This window comes from Callionymus lyra, chromosome 14 (genome assembly GCF_982586985.1).
Source record: "Callionymus lyra chromosome 14, fCalLyr1.hap1.1, whole genome shotgun sequence".
NCBI lineage: Eukaryota > Metazoa > Chordata > Actinopteri > Syngnathiformes > Callionymidae > Callionymus > Callionymus lyra.
The window spans coordinates 18765695-18785291 of record NC_141831.1 but is presented as its reverse complement, the minus strand read 5'-3'; the positions used below and the strand labels follow the sequence as shown (position 1 = coordinate 18785291).

Below are 19597 nucleotides of genomic sequence, written 5' to 3'. Positions count from 1 at the left end.
TACTACTGTTATCTTGTGTGTATGTTATATGTAGGGTTCTAACTTTCTTTTTCTTCTAAAACATATTTTATTTTATTTTTTTCTTCACAGCTTGTCATCATGAGCCACACACTGATATTGAAATATTGATAAAGCAGAAGAGAATAAAAGTTTTTGTCTCCCTCATGTGGACGTTTGATTAAAATACTTTTTTCTTTATTCTTGCTTTTATATGTATGAAATTAACATTGTTAGAAATGTGATATATGTGTGTATGACGAAATCCTCTATACATTTATTTCTATTTTACTGTTACTATGCACATAAATACTAGGACCATATGTTTTATTAATGCTATATTTCGAGAAAAACTACTGGTTAGTGATTTGAAATGATCATTTGATGTTGTATTCAATTGTTTGAATAGACAATGAAGTAAACTAGATACAAAAATAACAATAATAACATTTATTTTATTATGTCTTAAGAAAAGTAAACTAAAAAGGGTTATTTTATGCTCTATTGTTTATAATGGCATCTTAAAATGGTTAAAATTAAATCAATACATGAAAAGTGTCTATTTATTGATTTATTCTTCCTATATTGGAGACATTTGGGCAGTCACAGCAGTTCATAAACAAATATTAAACATATATACACATTACTTACTGACATTATAAAGACATCCAGTATGCATATTAAAAACAAGACAATATTAAAAAATATATATAGTTAAATAATAATAAAAACTACTGAAATGATAATACAAAAATGCATTAATAAAACAATAATACATATGTAAACAACAATAAAAAAAAGGAATAAAGTGCACAAAATACACAACATAGTGAGACAAAATGAATGATTTGTATAAAATGTAATCTTATGCATTTAGGTCGTGAAACTTTTCTAAAACAAAAAAACTTGAACTAAAATTTGACTAAAATGCAACGCTTTATTTAGTTTATTAAATGTTTATTTTTCCTTCCATTTTAAAGCACAGCGGAACTGACGAATACCTTTTTTGTCTGTCTATTTATGTGTAAATGAATAAGAACTTTAAAATAAAATATATATGAAATTATTAACGGCATGGTTGTTTTAATAATTAAACATAAACTTCATCATTTTTAAGCAATTGTTACTTAAAATTGATTTGTTAATAAAATGAAAAGATATCTGTAAATAAATTTAAATAAAGTTTTCTTTATTGACAACAGTGAACTTACAACGTTTTAACACCGACCGCGTTGAAGCTTCAAAAACACACCTGGACGCAGAAGAAAACGGAGAAGTGACTTAAAAAGTTAAAAAGGTAGACTTTTACAAAAAAATAACGATTATTGTATGAATGATATTTTGACTCGGTTTGAATGAAAGTGTCCACACGCGTCGACATGGAACTCGGTGTTTGGCTAGTTATTAGCAACAAACCTCAAGTTTAAGCGACGTTTATTTAACGTCACGTTTTACAGCATGAATTATTTCTTTTGTTAAGTTACAATGTTTTAAACTTTTGTGCAAACAACTTATTATTGACCCGCATTGTAGCTTAAAAATGTCATTTGTGGCGATGAACTTACAGCAAAGCTAAGCTACTGTCAATCACGAACACGAGGAACACGTCATTTATAACCTCAGCAAAAAGTATATTCAGGGATAAACTTGTTTTTTACTTGTCGTATACTTGAAGTAAACTGTTTGACATCCATTATTGAACTTTATTCAAGTTTACCTTATGATTGTACTCGTTTTTTTTTAATAAAATGAAATTACATTTGAATACTTGAAGTTGACGTTTGACATCCGTCAGCAAAACATATTTATATGTGAGTTTTCATGAATTTTACTTATATTATTCAAAAATTTAAGTAGTAAGCTTAAAGTTTACCTTTGACATTCCTTAGCAAATATAGGTATATTAGGGTGTACTATAAGTATACTTGTTTTATACAAATATTTAAATAGTATTCTTGAAGTTTACCTTTGACATTCCTTAGCAAATATAGGTATATTAGGGTGTACTATGAGTATACTTGTTTTATACAAATATTTAATTATTATTCTTGAAGTTTACCTTTGACATTCCTTAGCAAGAATAGGTATATTAGGGTGTACAATGAGTATACTTGTTTTGTACAAAAGTTGTTATTTTCCTCACTTAAGCATTAAGGATTTTAAAATTGAGGAAAATAACATTCTTATGTATGTATGGTTGACGTACTAATTGATTAAATAACCATTTTGATTTAGCTTTGATTTCCAACATGGCGGATGAAGACAGACCCATCTATAATGGAGGAGCCGCATGTTTCCAGATGCGAGGAGACGACTCAAGATTGCCGCTTGACCTTCCTATAACCAACATCACAGACATGGCTTCGAGGTATCGTTGCAAAGGATGTAGTTGGCGTTCCATTTTAATATAATTTTTATGCACACTCTCTTCATCAACTTGGTGTTTTCATTACGTCTGGTTGATGCTTTTTTTTATTCTAGCGAACATATGCCGTTGTTTGAAGACGAAGAAAGCATCACTTTTAAGGTGGACTGCTCACCGTATACGTCTAAACTTCAAAACAAACTGGATGACGATGATGATGATGGTGAGGAGGATGAGGAGGAGGAGGATGAAGAGGTAAGTATTTGATGAAACTCTACAATGGCTTTTCCTGTAAAAAGACTGTCAAAACACAGACCATATTAATCTGCACATGTGTCAAGAGTTATGAAGGTTTCTAACTATTGGTGTTATCAAAACATCCAAACAGTAAATTGAACACACGGAGCTGCAACAATGGGTTCACTGAAGAGGGCTGAGATTTACACTAGAGTTCTTTGTTGGTCCAGGACACTGAGTCGACCGAGGACGTCTCCACTCCTCCCTCAGCCCACTCTTCCGAGAACACATGCGTCAAGGAGGAAGAAAATATTCTATTGAAGGAGGGAAATGAACCTGAAACGGCCAACAATTATGGTACACTTGAATATTGATCCGTAGGATTTAACTTGTTTTAATTATTATACCTACAGAGCAGACACTTTCTCTGACAATAGTGAGACATTTGTAGACAACAATAATCACATTTCCTTCTGTTTAGTTTGTGGAGGAGACTGGCACACAGATCAAATGGCAGCTATCAGCAGCGAGACCTTTGACAACCTCCTGGAGATGTGTCCTGATTTACAAGTCTGTAAGAGTGATATGGCCTCCTTTGTCCTGGTTACAAGTAAGATCTGAATAATGTATTTTGTTCTATTGTTTCTCTAGTTTACTCTGATTACATCCATGAACCATCGGCTGCATGCTGTCCAACTTTATATTTTATTAGTCATACACTTATTTTTAACCCCTCACCAGGAAAGTCCACCTCAGCTGGGCGACCATGGGATTTCTATGAAGTCGTAGCTTTGGGCGCGGGAAGTTCCAGCAGCACCAAGTGGCTTTGCTACAACGGGCTGATGCTCCACGACTGTCACGCTCTCGTCATCGCCAAGCGGGCTCTCCAAAGGTTGTTTTTTATCAACGAGACATTAACAAATGTAGCTGTGTTAATATGAGAAGGGTCTCCTGTGTTCAGGTTTCTCTACAAGCAGCTGCTGCTTTTCTTTGATGCAGATCCAAAAGCCAGTGAGCTGAGTGTTTTCCAGAGAAGCAGCGAGAGCCACCAGCTTCAGCTCAAACCCAACATCAGCCTGCATCTCTACACCAACCAGTGTCCCGAGGGAGCAGCACAAGACTTCTTCTTTGAGTATAGACCCACTTATTCTTCTTTCTGACCCTACACAATAACACTTAAACTCTGAAAAATAACAAATTACTCTGAAAATAATCACCAACCCTTGGAGAGTAGAAAATGAGTTAAATTTGAATTTTTGGTGAAGTAACACTCTTACAAAGGTATACAAATGTCTTCCCAGAATGACTTCTTCTGGACCAGGGTCAGAAAGCACTTTAACAATCACAAACAATATACAGTTAAAATATATACTTAAAAAAGCCAAGATACAGAGGACAAACACAGGAGTCTCAGTAGATCAGGGCAAAGCCTGCACAAATAAAAATGTCTTAAGATGTTTCTTAAAGGAGTCAGTAGATCCATCAAACACAGAGAGCGAGGAAGATGGTTCCAAAGCTTAGGAGCAAAATTCTGGAAAGATTTCTGGTCCGGAAATGTGCGTGTGGAACCATCAGTAGATTCTGATCCACAGACCTAAGAGCCCGAGCTGGGCTCATCATCAGATCATCAGATCACTGATGTAAGGAGGAGCCTGACCATGAATAGATCTGAACGTAAGAACTAGAATTTAAAAATTGATCATGAAAGAAACTGGCAGCCAGTGAAGAGTTTTAAGGATTGGGAAAATGTGAGTTCTTCTACTAGAGCAGGTCAGAATTCTTTCTGCAAAATTGTAAGGCGAGACAGCTCCTTCTTATTTAGACACGAAAATAAACCTTTACAATAGTCTAAACGAGAAGAACACAAACGCATGGAAGTCTTAGAAACTAACTTCTAAACTAGTCATTTTTGTCCCAACTTTGATCTTGTACTTTTACAACATCCAGCAATTATTCACCATTCTGTTTTTCACCGAGTGAATCTTATGTTACATTTTCAAATGGTTCTGAAAAAGAGAGAGAGACGCGTCCCCCAAAACTGTAAAACTACAATGTCTATCTATGCTGAAGAATAAAATAAAATAACTATAAACTATTTTGTAGCTCAATAAAAAGTCTAAAACTGATTTCAAACGTGTTACCATTACAGTTGATTCAAGCAGATTTTTACCATCATCATGCATGTACACTGTTGGAAAAGAAGTCATAGTCATGTGAAATATTTATTGTTTTTATACAATGTTTTATAAAACAGTGTCCTCTTTTTTTAACTTCTTTGTTGTAGCTTGTTTATTTTTAGTTGTTTATTCACGTTTAGTTTTGAGTTATATTAAGATCAGGATCTGAAATTTCAGTGGCTCCGTCGGCTGCAGCTGGACCCCAACAACACTGAAGTATCATTCCAAGGGGGATCTGGTTTCCTCCGCCTACCTGGACCCAAACCACTGGTCTGCCAAAGTCTGCTGCATGTCAGGAAGTGACAAGATGTGCATGTGGAACGTGGCCGGACTGCAGGGAGCTTTGTTGACTCATTTCATCCAGCCAGTCTACATCAGCAGCTGGGTCCTCGGTAAAGAACCTCTTCATATAATCGTGTGGCAGAAGTTGAAGTAGTGGAGGAGAAATAGTTTCACATATTTTAGGCTGGAAAACAGCAACATTATTTGAACAGATGTGAAAATAATAGTTCTCCTCTGATCAGGTTAAAGAGATCCTCAAGCTTGACAAGTTGAGGGAATAGAAATTAACTACGTAGACTTTTCAACTGTTCATTCAGGAGGTGAAGGACTGAGCAGGAAAGTGTCCGACCTCACCAACAAGCGTCTGGGTGACGACTGGGATCTTCTTCTGCCTGCTTCGTATGAGAAACAAAAGACATTGTTTCTCCCTGGACAACAAATCGGGCCAACCAAGACCTCCATCCAACCTCCCTTCGGCATCAACTGGTGTCTTGGAGACGAAGCTGTGGAGCTGGTGGACAGTGACACTGGGTTGGTGGTGACGGAGTAAGTGAACGACACACTCTTTTCCCTTTAATGTTATTTGTTAAGCACTTGTTAATGTTTCCCTAGCTCTCCGTCTGCCGGTGGCCCCGGCTCCTCGAGCCGACTCTGCAAAGGAGCTTTCTACTGCTACTTCCGTAAAGTGGCTCTGTTGGTTGGACGTCAATATCTACTGGATCTTCCAACATACCACAAGGTCAAGGTGAGCGACTGCTCTGGTCGTACATTGAGATCAAAGTTCTATTATTTATTAGTTTTAAATAAAACTGTTGAGAGCTCAGACAAGACTAGAATTATAATGGTGTTTAAGTTTTCTCTCTCAACAGACGGACGCGTTTGTCTACCAGAAGGTCAAAACACTGGTCAAGCAACATCTAATGTGCATCGACGAAGGTCCTTGGCAGTCCAAGCACATGGTGGACTGCTTTAGCGTTTGAAGCAGCTTAAGTTCTCAGCGTTTACTATTCAACGTTTTCTCCTTTATATAAGTCTGGAATCTTTTTTCCACCTAACTTTTATTATCGACCCAAATTCCTTACATCTTTTTTTTTTTAATTCATGTAAGTTAAGATAACTTAACACATTCTTAAGTTCTTAAATCATGCTACAAGTTCATCATCTAAACTATGGGAAATCTCACTTGAGAAGTTTTGTTTGAAAGGTTTTGCTTTCATGTGGCATTATGGTTGTTTACGTTTGTTTGTTTCCTCACCTTTAATTAAAAGTTAAAAAAAACGTGATGGACCAACTTGTGTTCAATTATTTCACTGTTTAAATACTTTTTTAAGAAAGATGTTAACACCAATTGATTATATGTTGCAAATAACTTGCGATATAGTGCAGTGGAATCAATATAAATTAAATAAAACGCAACAACTGGGAATAATGAAAAAATAAATGGAAGAAGAAAAAATATAGGAAAAAGAAATTAAATATACCTCACCAGGATCTAAAATGTTTTAATCTGATGAGTTGCTTCTGGTGGATTCATGGTTCATATCGTTTGCAGCAACAAATCCCTATTAAAATGAGTTGAAACCCTTCCTTTTGCAACTAACAAATTTTAATCAATATTATTGTAAACAGTTAAAAAGAGATGAAGAAATAATAAGGAAAAACGATGATGGAATTGTCGGACTAGCACAAGGGAGTTCAAGAGAGGAGGATGTTGTGGATTTAATCATGTCAAGTCTTTCCAGAAATGTGCTCCTCTGTTGCTTCAGATGGTTTCAATTGAACATTATTTCCAGACCATCTCCAATACCAGGGTTCGATGTCGCCATGGTTCCACTCGGCAGTTGCTTGGCAACCAGCTCCTCCTTGGCACTGATGAAAGTACTTGTGGTAATTATACGCTGCTAAACACAATATGGCATAAACACACAAAAGACATGACTGGAGTCTCTTGCTGTGACCCTGCAGGGTGAAGCCTGGTGTCTGTCGAACTTCTCATGTTCGCTGATGTTGGGTGAGCAAGTGGTTTCTCCAAACAGCTGTGGTGCTCACGTCCCTCTGCGGAGAAGCAGCTCCCACCCCGGACAGACGTCTCTGTGCACGAGGTAGAACCACAGAGTCCATTAGGAAACCTGCAATGTAGAATTAAGCAATAATGAGATTCTCAAAAAAGCCAGATGAGACAGACAACTGAAACAAATTAACAAAATCAGGTCACAGACAAGAGGTGATTTACTTTAAAAGTATTAATTCTGTCATTTCAAAGTCGTTTCTTTACTAACATGGAACTCTGGTTGAGATGCAAACGTCTGCATTGTTGGGGAACTTATTTGGGATTGTGTTGTTATGCTTTTAATTTTTTCCTCACCCAAGTTTGGTCTCTTGCAGGTCAAGTCCCCCTGAAAAGAGTCAGAGGAGGCCAAAGTGCTGTCGGTGGAACCGGACTTGACGGAGTGAACAGATGGTGCCGACTGTTTTGGAACCGGTGGTCCGTGTTTTGCATCTGCTCCGACAGATCCGGTGTGGCTCCACTCTAGAGGTGAACACACAAATGCTTAGACTGCAGGTTGTGTAGATCAGGGGTGAGACATTTAATAGCAGAATATATTGTGCAAAAACAAAAATAGGAGCGTTAACGAGATGTAAAATATTTCCCTATTTTGTTTATTAGATGCCAGTTTTAGTGAAAAGAAAAACCTTTTATTTTTACAACCAAAAAACTCAATATACGCTGTTTTTTCTAACATACTTGGAAAGTGATTTGAGTTGGTTGGATGTGAGTTTGGTTATTTAAAAAAAAATTGAATTGGGTTTATTCATATCAAAGTACAAGTAAAGTAGTAAATGAGAAAGCTCTCTGTCATGAAAGATTAAGTTTCAAATTTGATCCATTATCTGAAACACGTATGTACTTTCTCCTTCATCTCGCTCGTCTTTGTCGACTCACCCGAGTACTCGTCCAGTCGGAAGCGTCCGCAGCAGAGATGAACCCTCCACTGTTTCCTTACGTTCTCTTTCATCAGACAGTGAAAGAAGAAGATAAACGTACCTGAAATATGAAGAGATTAGGATAAAAAAAAAAGTGCATGTGACAGTTTCATCCTTCAGTAGTTAGGTTGCTGCAGAGTGAAACAAAAGATGTGAAATCAGGTGAAAGAGTTGCATCACAAAGTTTTTGAGTGCTTTACGATACTGCAGTGAAAGGATGTATTGCATTATTCTTCATCAGATCTAATGGCAAGTGATGTTATGATGACAAGAACTTACTTTTTAACCATATACAGCATAGTTATACGCATTTCTCTGACATCTATTGCGTTAAAACTGGTAAAAACGAGGATGAGGATGATCAAGAAAAGGAAATTAATGCAGTATTCGATAAGATTATTTAAAAGTTGGATGTAATTAAGCCTGACTTATATACAAGATCAAACTGTAATCATTACATTTCTGCAACCAATATTAGTTGCTGATCTTCGTTAGTAGTAGATGCACCTTGCAGTGAGTTAAGAACAGCAAACAGGTAGAGCAGGAAGACTCTGGCCGGTCCAAACGTGAAGAAGCCAATCGTCCATGTGAGTCCCAGTAAAAGCATCAGAGTGGCGACTCCCTTCAAGTCGTGCAAAATTCCACTCTTTGTTCCAACCGGACTGTTGACTCGCATTTTACGAATCTGGATCAAAACCACTATAAAAACCTGAAATAACAAAAAGCCAATCAATTTGACACACAACAGAAAAAAGGGAATAGTTCATTCATTCGATGATTTAAAGCTGTTGACTCACGGAGATGTTGACAAGTAACACGATCAGAGCATAAGCCACCACTGACACGAAGAAGGTGACATCGTCCTGGATCCAGCAGCTGAAGAAAGCATTCATCAAGAGTTTGTGTCAGTGATTTGATCGATTTCCTGTTTAAATGGCTTATTCTAGATCCGATGCGGCCGGGGGGCCACATGCAGCCTTTTGATTGTACTTATGTTGCCCTTATACGGTTGGAATGAAGCTTAAAAACTGTACTTATTACTTATAACCAGTTTGTCTCTTAATATTCAATTATAGTCATTAGTTAAAAAGATCTTGCTGTTACGACTTTTTCCATCTTTCTAGTAGTTTTTTATTAGATTTGTCCCTAAAAGTTAGTGAAGGATTATTTTTTATAAAATACGTATTAACCCTTGTGTTTTCTCAGGGTCAAGGTGACCTGAAAGCCCCAGAACAAATGTGTTTGTAGTATCCCTTATTTTGTCTCTAGGTCAAGGTGAACGACCTCCATCACTGCATATGTATTTCTGGAAGCCAAAGAGGTCGTTCACATTGACCCAGACAAAACACAAGGGTTAGGTCTAAAAGTAATCCAACTTTTTCTAAACTTAGCCTTGTTTCTTTTCTAGTTTACCGTAATATTAAGTTGCTTTTTTTGGCTTGCAGCAATATGGACTTGAAACAATGACTGTGATGTCAAAATGTCAATCAAATTGTAGTTTTAGCAACACTTTGCAAGGCCATGTTTTACAGTAAGCTGAGGCTCTCGAGTTTGGATAATTCAACATGACCCAAAAGCGACATAAAGTTCACTCATACAACAGAAGATTTCAGGAGGAATGAAAAGAAAAATATCCAACGAAACAAAAGCTCAAGGCCTTTTCATGTGCCTTTTTGTGTCACAATTTCAACAAGGATAACGTGAGGAAACACTTTCAATACATTTTCTAACGTTGTGTATCTATTTTTCATCTGTTTTTCATAATATTCAGCAGGAAATGGTAGTGAATCCTATACAAAAACAGGCCCTCTGGAAGTTTAAGTTGACCAGCCCTGCTGTATATACTGTAGCGATAATTGTAAATGCTCAACCCTAGGGGACTCTTTTAATGTGGGGTGTTTATGTTCATTTGGAGGAAACTGGAGAGTCGTAAAGAAACTAAACTAATAGCATTTCTTTAAGTAGAAAGCCGGAAAAAACAGTCATTTAGCCTCACAAGTCTTGGGATTCTTCAAAAGGCCTGAGGATGGTGTTCACTTTATTGTAGACATCGCTGCCGTAGGCTTCTCTGTTGGACACCAGGACCAGAATACAGACCACCAGAGGAAGACCTGGAGGGGGAAAAAAATTGTCTTCACCCAGAATTTAACTCGTAGTCGCCCGACTCACCCCATCCCAGTATGCAGAATTTCAACATGTAAGACGGCACGTAGACGTTGAAGACTTTGACGAGAGCGAAGTACATGTTGACCCCCTCCAGCCCCATCCAGGCGATGGAGGTCAGGAGGAAGTAGTGCTGAATGACAGCAGTGGCCACGCAGAGGCTGTAGAGACGCCAGGAGGAGAGCCAGGAGTTGAGCAGGAAGACCAGATTCAGGCCCAGGAGGGAGAGGGAGAGGTTGAGCAGGATCTGAGAGGGATAGTCCCGCCGGAGCTTCCTGATGCACGGCAAGAATATCAACTATTCAGGAGTTGAGTTGCAGGATAGCAGTTATTTAGCTATGTAGAAATCTCAAGAAAAATAGTTTTGTACAGACAGACACATACTGACGAGTACAATAGAGGACCAAGATCAATTAAAGAGTAAATTAAATCAATACATTAGTTGCCCTTTAATCTTGAGCGTTTAAAGATAAACATTGCATACACACACGCCCCCTGCTGCCCTTAAGTTGTAACCACATGCAAATGTGATAAATGTTTGACTTGTGCAAAAGTCACGAACACACGGCGTTGGTTAAAAATAGGAACGTGTGGGAACTCACTCAAAAGCCGCGTATGTCAGAACAGTGATCCCCAAAAACAGTGAGGAGACTCCACAGCCGACGTAAGAGACGATGGTGAGAGTCTGTTCCGTGGCCGGGTCCAGCTCGGTTCTGGAGACGTCCTTGAGACAAAGCAACACAAACTTGAAGAGATGGATTAAGGTTATATTTAAGTACACACGCTTCTTCATCACGTTGCAAGGTTAACAAACAAGACCATAAATTAAAACTAGTTTGATGTACCATCAGAATTCCAAAGTGCGTGAGATGATTGCACAGGCAGGTTGTGTAGTCACGAGTGCTGTTGTGTGTCCTGCAGCCGTAACCGTCCCAGCCTCCATGTCCCGCTAATTGAAAAGAGTTGATTAAAATCTTCTTGTTTTCTGTTCTCATGAAGAAAAAGCTGAAGAAGACGCACCGTTTTTATTGAAGTCCCAGTAGACACACTTAACTGCCTTGTTTTTCTAAAATAAAAAAAACAAAGATGAAGGACTGAGATTTAGAAATTCATCGTGAGTTTGTTATTTTATGCATGACAGCCATACTTTGTTTGGGCTTATATTGCGGAAGATAATCTGAACGTCTTCTTCCAGTTCTCTGATGGGTTTTGTGATGTTTGTCACGCTGGCTGACACCACATAGCTGTTGAGGATCTTATATTTGTCAGGATTCTGAAACAATACAGTGAGTGTTACAGAAAAGGCTGTTGATCCATTTTTTTCTCATTACTTACTCCCCGCATTAAGGAGTAATCAGAAGAAAAATAATGTGATGTTATTTCTTTCTCATCATGATGTCACCTTAAAGAGAAGAGGGATGCCGTAGAACTGAAACTGAATTCTTGGCCGAGTCTTGTTCGAACCTTTAGGAAAACTCTCCCGCAGGACCGAGGGCAGCGAGATGAAGGTGACTGTTCCATTCAGAGGGTAACGGTTGATGTTGATCTGAGATGCAGGGGAGGAAGTTGAGACACATTTGTCATGACAGGAAACCCTCAAGAACCCTTTAAAAACAAGCATGGAGTGTATTTGTGAGTATTTTCCGGGCATCGAACGTGCAAACCTCGGGCTTGTTGCCAGTCTGGTCCGATGACACGCCAAAAGTCAGGCCTGAAAAGTGAAGAGGGTCAACATCCACCACCGAGACCGCGATGGCTCGCGCCACCAGAGTGGACGATCCCTCATAGCCGACCATGGTGTCGCCCACTGTCTGGGTCAGGTTCAGAATACTGGTGAAGAACAAGCAAGGTTGAAGGATCGATCTCAGCGATTTAGACATGTTTCTTACGTGTTGGTGAAAAGAGAAAGGTCCGACTGCGTCTCCAGGATCTCAGAGATGATGTTGATGACGGCTTGACCCAGACTTGTAGTGACCGCTCCGACGCTCACCGCTTCCTTGAGTTTTTCCAGGAGCGCTTCCAGCTCATGGTGGTCCAGTTTACCATGACCATGGATTAACTCAAAGATCATCTCAACCACATCTTTGGCGTTTTCTGCAGGGACCAATGATAGCGTCGGACCACGTTGTGGTTACGTGACAGATTTGATTCAGTAATAATATTTTGTTCAACTGACCAGCAGTGACGTTCACTTCCTCAAGATCAAGGATCGTTTCTACCACTAGAGGGCATCTGTCCAAGTCTGCTGCCATCCATTCTGTACTGAGGCGCAGCTTACTGTCCAATCCAGTTAAAAACAAGTGTTAGCAAACACGGAATACAGAAATAATCATATATAGTCACATTGAGAATTTTACCAGTACAGTTATATATTGGTTTCTTTGGTTTGTTCAAATTGTGTGGCCATAGAATAACTAAAAAAGGTGAGCTATGCATGAATATTTGTGTTCCTTTTTTAGAGAAATTCAAGTATTCACATCCCTTTACTTTACCACATTTTGTTTTTTTTACAGACTCATTTGAAAATATATATATATATATATATATATAAAAATGCTCATCAATCTGAACACAATTCCACATAATGATATGAGTCTCTTTTGAAATTAATCTGTAAAGAAATCAAAATTTGGTTTAAGTGGAAGGAAGTGAATACTGAATAACTTAGTTTAGTTTTAAAAAGATGATATATTTGAACTATTTTATATATTTACAATAACTTCACTTAAGTTTTTAGCTGTTGTCATGGCTCTTAAAAAAATCCCAAACTGAAAATGATGGTATTTGATTAAGACTCACACTCAAAAGTGTGAAACAACACTAGCCTTAAAAAAAATATTCTACTTTCTGACACACCTTTTAATCAAACATGTTTTCCAACACTGCTCTCACTCCCTCTCAGTGAACTCATCCCTGCAGCTGTTTTAGTTTATAAAGTTTACTGTCGTAAAACTGTACATCACTAAAAAGTACGCATAAGAGAAGTTATAGGAGTGGAAAGCCCTGGTTTTCTGCTTTGAGGTGGATTGTGTTTCGACATGATCAACTTCTTAGGAGTTACAACATTTTCAAATTAGGACTGAACAGGCAGAGACGAGAGCACACACACACACACACACACACACACACACACACACACACACACACACGCACGTCAGATTTTTATGATTAGTCAAGCAATTTACGGTTGAAGATAAATCATCTTAATTAATTTCAAGTGAAGTTGTAATTATCTTGATTATCTGGCCTGGAGACAGTAAGCAAATGTTACTCCTGAACACAATATTGACGCAGAGATGGTTATTAATGCCTTTACAGCTCTGACCCACCAGCTCCCAAAGTCAACACCAACCAGCCACCGTAATCTTTACTCAAATAGACTTAAAAGATAATGACTCGTTTAGTTCATATGGACAGAACGTGGTTGATAAAGATGGTAAATTGAGCAAGCAGCGAAACAATCATCCGTAATTGCACCTTGCTGGGTATATTGTTCGTCAAGAAGGACAATTATTCTGAGAGTAATTCATGCAACGTCGCGTGTGCCGCCTGTTCCAGGGTCTCGGGTCTCACCAGTGCCTGGTTGCGTAGCTACCGCGGCTCTTTGGACACGACTGAGATGAGTTTTTTCCTCCTGAAGTTGCGGGCCACTCGAAGACCCCCTTCAAGGTCTGCAGGGATTGTGCCTCGCACATGAAACTCACTGCAGCAGAGTGACAATGAGTGTTTGTGCGACAGTTCTCAAATACGTTTGACCCCTCCACTTACATATGCGGCTTATCTGTATGTCTTCAGTTGCTATGGCGATGGAGCCGTTGTCGTATGGCGTTGTGAGGAGGGTTTTTAGCTCCGCTTCCATCTCTTCTATGTGAGTGTGTGACATCATCACCTGGACCTGGAACACACAGCTTTCCCTCCTGACAGTGACAGGTGTTTAATCTTAACACTGCTTATCATTCAGATGGAGATTATATATATTCCAACACACGGATGATACTTACCTTGAGACTCTAACAAGAAAATCCTGGAATCATGTCAAAAACATATTAAGGTATGAAGTTTCGACCGGAAGAAATCAATCGTACCCGGTCACGGATGAAGACGATCTTCTGCTCTGGTTCATTCCTTCCGAGAGTCGGATATTATAATTTTTAGAACTTAATGAAAATGTAGAAGGTTCATCTGCACCTGTGTGTCTCATCTGGCAGCAGCTGGTAGTCGATGATGGTCATCTGATCATCAGGTAAACTTGTGTTGAGCTGTTAGAGAAACATAGTCTTCTTTTTATACTTTTTTCACCAGAACCACATAAACACTATGTTACCTCGAAAGGCACTCAGAAAGCCAATACCTCGGCCAAGGAGATCATTTGACTTAATAAAGCACAGCTTACAAAATCAAAAAAGGAACTTCCTTCAAGGTTAGAGAATTGGTTTGTTATTTTGATCACAGGAAGATTGACAATCAGTCAACCTGCCGTCACAAAACCTCAGTTGATGTTGGACCATTTCAAGTCACTACCAGCCTTACTTCGCAACTATTAGATCCTCCGAAGGATCTGATATCAGCGTCCAAATCTTTTAGCGCTTTTTCCATTTTAGATAAAACGATTTAAATCTGCCACCAATCCTTCAACAGACTGACCTACTTTTTTAGATGCAGCTTGAGAGACCCCCGGGAATCAAGATTTTGCTATTCTCTCATGTTTTACTGTCGGCTTGGGGGCACAAAATGGCTTAGCAACATCCTCCCAAATATCCACACTATAGCACTTTATAATCGTTTACCTCTAATGCTAATGGTTCAAATCTACGTACCCAGAAATGCAGAATCTGCTCCGTCTCACCGTTGCCTGTTATAGAAATGTTCACCTGCACTTCGAAATATAGTTCTATGGAAAGAAAGACAAATTCTAGGAACTTGATTGATGTCATAGTAAAGTTATTTAAGATACACAAACCTGCAATTGGAATGTGTTTATGACTTGTGGTGGTCATAGTGCCTAGAAAAATGGTGGAGGTTCTTTTTATGGTGGTAGCAAGAGCAGGAGTTGAAGTAGTGGTGGTCAAGGCCGTGGTGGATCCTTGGGTTTTAGGAGTAGAGGCAGGACCAGTACTGGAAGTAGGGGATGTCAATGTTGTAGGAAGAGGTGGAGTTAAAGTGGGAGTCATTGAGGTCTTGGTGGTTCCTTCAGCTGTGGTGATGGTAGTAGTCAAAGCAGGATCATTGGTGGGAGTTGTTGGGGTCGAGGTCTCGGTGGTTCTCTTAGCAGTCATAGGCGTGGTTTTCGATGTGGTATCTGTTGTTATACTTTGTGGAGGACTATCGGTGGAAAACAAAAAGCTTTCTGTGGAGTAGAGATTTTTTTAAAATCAATTGGGAACTCTGGCTACAGTTTTCCATTTTTTACTGTTTTTTCACCGATTGCCGTGGTTTGGATACTGTCAGTTTGGACCACAAGCTGGAGGAGAAGTTCCACGTCACTGTAGGGCACCTGAAGGTATCTTGGCATTTCGCTCTGCATCGCAGCCACATCTATACCCGGGTCTATCTTCATCTCTATCAGGCAGTCAAACCTAGAAATGTAGAATTTACAAATCCGTTTTTTGAGACGTGTAGGCCAGTATTTGGAGTTACCTTTTACTTGTAGAAACAGAAGTACAATCTACATTGTTTGACATAATCTTTGGTGACATTATACCACACAGGCACAACTACCAAAGTCCTGTACTTCATGGATGTGAGTTACTTACAGGTTTGTTAGCACCGAAGACAACAGTATTACATTTTGAATAGCAATATCTCTTTCTTTCTCTCCTAAAAAAGTAAATCCTGACAATATATAAACCCTCAATAAAGAACTTATTGAAACCTAAATTTATGTTTTAACGTCTTCTTACGTACTTTTAAATGTATATAATGCTGCCGTGTATCCAGTCTCACCTGTTAATGTTTGGGTTGAACCTCTGCGTCTGAAAAACAAAACTTTTTTAACTACCTGATTATTAAAAAAGCGATTCCTATAATTGGTTTCATAGTAAAACTCACAAACTGGGTGAACACTGTTCCTGATGTATTGTCGACACTCAACCTGTTTGAATTCAAAATTTGCTTTAAAATTCTGATTTGGTAGAAAACGGATGATGATTCCGATTATATACTGTATACTCATCTTTTACCTGAAAACCTCGTCCAAAGACAGACTGTGCACGTTCATGTTGGCCGGCAGTACATTCAGGAGCTGAAAAAGGGATGGCAAGCATTATGTTATTCACATATTTTGAGTTAAATTGTATCAATTTGTTTCAGTTCCACCTACTTTACCTTGAAAAATTACCAATAGTCTTTAAATTAAGTGATGGCACAGATTTAGACTTTCCTAAATCTTTTATTTTAAGGGGACTTTAGATTTTAACAAGTTCTGCTCAAATTCACATCATAACACTTGCCCAATCTTGTGTGATGTTTCTGGCCATGGTGAGATCTGTCGTGTTGCCGTCGTGTCGGAGAATGGCCACCAGAACTTTCACCTCATAGAAGGACCATTCTGTCGAGAAGAAAGACTGATTTTAGTTAAGATTGTAATGAGGTGAAGGAGGAGTCATTGTAGACTATGATGTTTGCTGGTTATATAGGGATTTGTAGAGCACAAAAAATGAAGTAATGGAGAATGCGCTTGTGGGCAGAAGAAGGTGAAGAGAAAGGACCTTGAGGTAATAAGAGGAAAAAGCCCATGTGGAGAAGTTTGTTGACACTGAGGTGGTTTATAATTAACGTGTGTTCCATACAATATCTTCAACAGTATGTCTTGTGTTCCCATGAGCCTTGTGCTGTGGGTGACATGATTAATGATGTAAAGTTGCAGCTTGATAAACTGCATCACTGGTAAAACTGTTCCATGTTATTGATCGTTGATCAGCTTCTGTATGTACTTAAGTGAGGACAAAACAGGTGTTCAATATTTAATCAGAGAGTCTGGAGGCAGACACAGAGTCTCCACCGCCACATAAAAGTCCTCGGCATCGTCATAAAACATCTATTTATTCAAATCAAGCGTCGTTTGTTTTTCGACCCACCACAGTACAGCGAAGGATCAGAGACCGGTTGACAGCGCCGGGTGTCCCAGTAGTCCATCTCCCACTTGACCACGAGGCCCTCGGTGCAGTCCAGCGAGGTGACCTCCTCTTTGCTGCGCTCTCGCCCCCACAGGCGGAACAGAGAGATCTGACCGAAGAGTCTCGTGCTCGGCAAGATCTGGATTTTTCCTCCGACGAGGAAGTGAGACACCCCGAGAGTGAGATTCCCGTTAGGAGCGAGCGCTGGGCTGGACGACCATGTGGAGTTTGAGGCGTTAAAAGAATTCGCTGGAGAAAATAAGATGGTTAATTAATACCAGAATCTCACAAGAGCGGTATCTTTCAATTTAATAGTACATATAATAAGTATGATCTGAAAATTGTACCAGTCACTTCATTACTAAAATTACCTCTGCCAAGGAGGTCACGAGACTTTCTAGGTTTGTCCGCATTGGCAAAATAACTACAAAAGTTCTGATCTCACTAAAATTCAGGAAATTGTTGATTATAACACTTTTGGTGGAGTCCCATCTGGATCCTGAGAGTTGTATGGCTTATCGCTGCTGCTCCGTTCAGAATTAGCAAATAAAAACATCTATAAAACACTATACATTCAACTACCATTGTTTTAGGGTTGCTATATGAGAGTTCTAGGGATGGATCTTGTCTAGGTTTTACCCTCTATATGTCCCAAACTGGTACTGGAAGGATTGATGCTGTCAGTTTGATGGATCTTATTTGAATCATAGCGTTAAATCAAATAATTTAAACAATTTCTGTTTATTCCTGCTCTAGGAGTACTTTTAAAGTAAATAATGAAAGTCTTCAAGAGTTCAATTCTATACTCACGGCCATTATCAGCAATAAAGAAACTGTTTCCAAAATATATACAATATAAATCAAAAAACATCTGACCTGTCACGATGCTTGTCGGGTTGCCGTTAATGTAAAGAGCTGGCCTGTATTTGGTGTCGGACCACGTCAGACACATGGAGTGCCACGCGAGCAGGTCCAGGTTGACAAGAGGGCTTATCCAAGATACCCCAAACAGCCAGACAACCATGCGGTCCCGCACCCTTCCGAAACCCAGCTCTGTGTACCCGAACTGAGGGTGTTGGTACATGAAGACGGTCCATGCACCCCCCATCGGCTGAAACTAAAACCAACCCAACTTTTCATTCCTGAACCAAAAATGTGTATAATAAGTGGTAACTTGTGTTACCTTCAGCTTGAATCGGACACAGACGGTGAACTCTTGTAACTCCGGGATGGAGACTTGTGAGTTTAACCTCCAGTGGCTGCACGACTGCGTGAGGTCAGCAAGCTTCCCCCACAGACTGAGCTGAGGAGCTGATTATACCAAAAATAAAACAAATAACCGAGTATTTGATGGATATTTTTTGAACAAACATGCCCATTTATTACCAGAAACATTTATATAGAAGTTACAAATTTTGAAATAATGTGGAAAAACTATTTCAAGAAAGTCTATAAGTTAATAAAGGTGTCACTTTTTTTATTTTAACAACCCCGGGGTAGATCCAGGACACGCTGGAGAGACTATGGCTCTCAGCTGGTCAGGGAATGCCTCGGGGTCCCCCGGGAAAAGCTAGATAACGTGGCTAGGGTGAAGAAAATCTGGGGCTCTGCTGAAGCTGCTGCCCCCGCGACCCCAAACCAGATAAGTGAAAGAAGACGATTTCCTTTTTTAAAGTTACACAACTTAACATATTTTAATATTATCTGCTTTGAAATGTTTTCCCTTCAGTAAAAGTTTAAATCAAATTTAAAAAAAGTTATTTCTATATTTGTTGGTTTAATCATAATTTTTTTGGTTTATATATATCAAGGTAAAAGAAAGTAAAAGATTCTGACGATGAGGCTCAAAAAGAAAGAGTTAAAAGGGACGACGTGAACTCTTAAAATATACATTTGTACTGTTTCAGATTTTAACTGTGTTTGTTTTAGATATTCTTGCCGTCTTTACGAGCGGAGCAGAGATACTTTCCCACAGTCGACTGTCTTCATAGCTTCATGAAACTTACCTCGTTGTGTTGTCGAGCAGCCGACCACAGTCAGGATGAACAGATGCGCCACTTTCATCAGGGAAGTCATGTCTCATCTCACACAACACAAAAGTCAAAGAGCAGGAAGGTGACGGACGGACGAGCAGAGAAAGAGGAACTCACCTGAGGAGGACCAACTTTGATTTGAGCTCACAGTCGTGTCTGATGGTAGAGCGTGGTGCTGTCATTGTTTGCAAGTGAGAGAGTCCGAGGCGGAAGAGAACATGGAAATGTACATATTGAATGTGG

General features: G+C 39.1%; 2 protein-coding genes across 3 annotated transcripts; one reads left to right on the top strand and one right to left on the bottom strand.

Moving 5' to 3' along the window:
• The first annotated feature begins 1210 nt into the window (after positions 1-1210).
• On the top strand, positions 1211-6464 carry adad2 (adenosine deaminase domain containing 2). 2 transcript variants are annotated; one of them, XM_087807458.1, is made up of 11 exons: positions 1211-1294; positions 2233-2365; positions 2479-2617; positions 2830-2956; positions 3081-3209; positions 3341-3491; positions 3561-3731; positions 4954-5168; positions 5376-5604; positions 5671-5803; positions 5928-6464. In XM_087807458.1, the coding sequence occupies exons 2-11, from the start codon at positions 2247-2249 to the stop codon at positions 6036-6038; spliced, it is 1524 nt and encodes a 507-aa protein (XP_087663584.1). In that variant the 5' UTR covers positions 1211-1294; positions 2233-2246; the 3' UTR covers positions 6039-6464. The 2 variants fall into 2 exon arrangements, with proteins under 2 accessions (XP_087663584.1, XP_087663585.1); XM_087807459.1 differs by having other exon boundaries at positions 1242-1294; positions 2298-2365.
• Positions 6465-7050: 586 nt separating this feature from the next.
• On the bottom strand, positions 7051-19400 carry adgrg4b (adhesion G protein-coupled receptor G4b). Its single transcript, XM_087808055.1, has 31 exons — positions 19328-19400; positions 18505-18632; positions 18198-18438; positions 17283-17570; positions 16656-16753; positions 16386-16447; positions 16255-16297; positions 16150-16178; positions 15628-15782; positions 15167-15553; positions 15024-15097; positions 14395-14465; positions 14292-14331; positions 14208-14230; positions 13975-14123; positions 13780-13909; positions 12383-12483; positions 12096-12300; positions 11871-12036; positions 11609-11752; positions 11354-11479; positions 11227-11272; positions 11052-11155; positions 10809-10930; positions 10213-10481; positions 10040-10154; positions 8841-8919; positions 8551-8752; positions 8003-8104; positions 7424-7588; positions 7051-7187 (listed from the first exon to the last, which is right to left on the bottom strand). The coding sequence occupies exons 1-31, from the start codon at positions 19395-19397 to the stop codon at positions 7051-7053; spliced, it is 4071 nt and encodes a 1356-aa protein (XP_087664181.1). The 5' UTR covers positions 19398-19400.
• Positions 19401-19597: the final 197 nt, after the last annotated feature.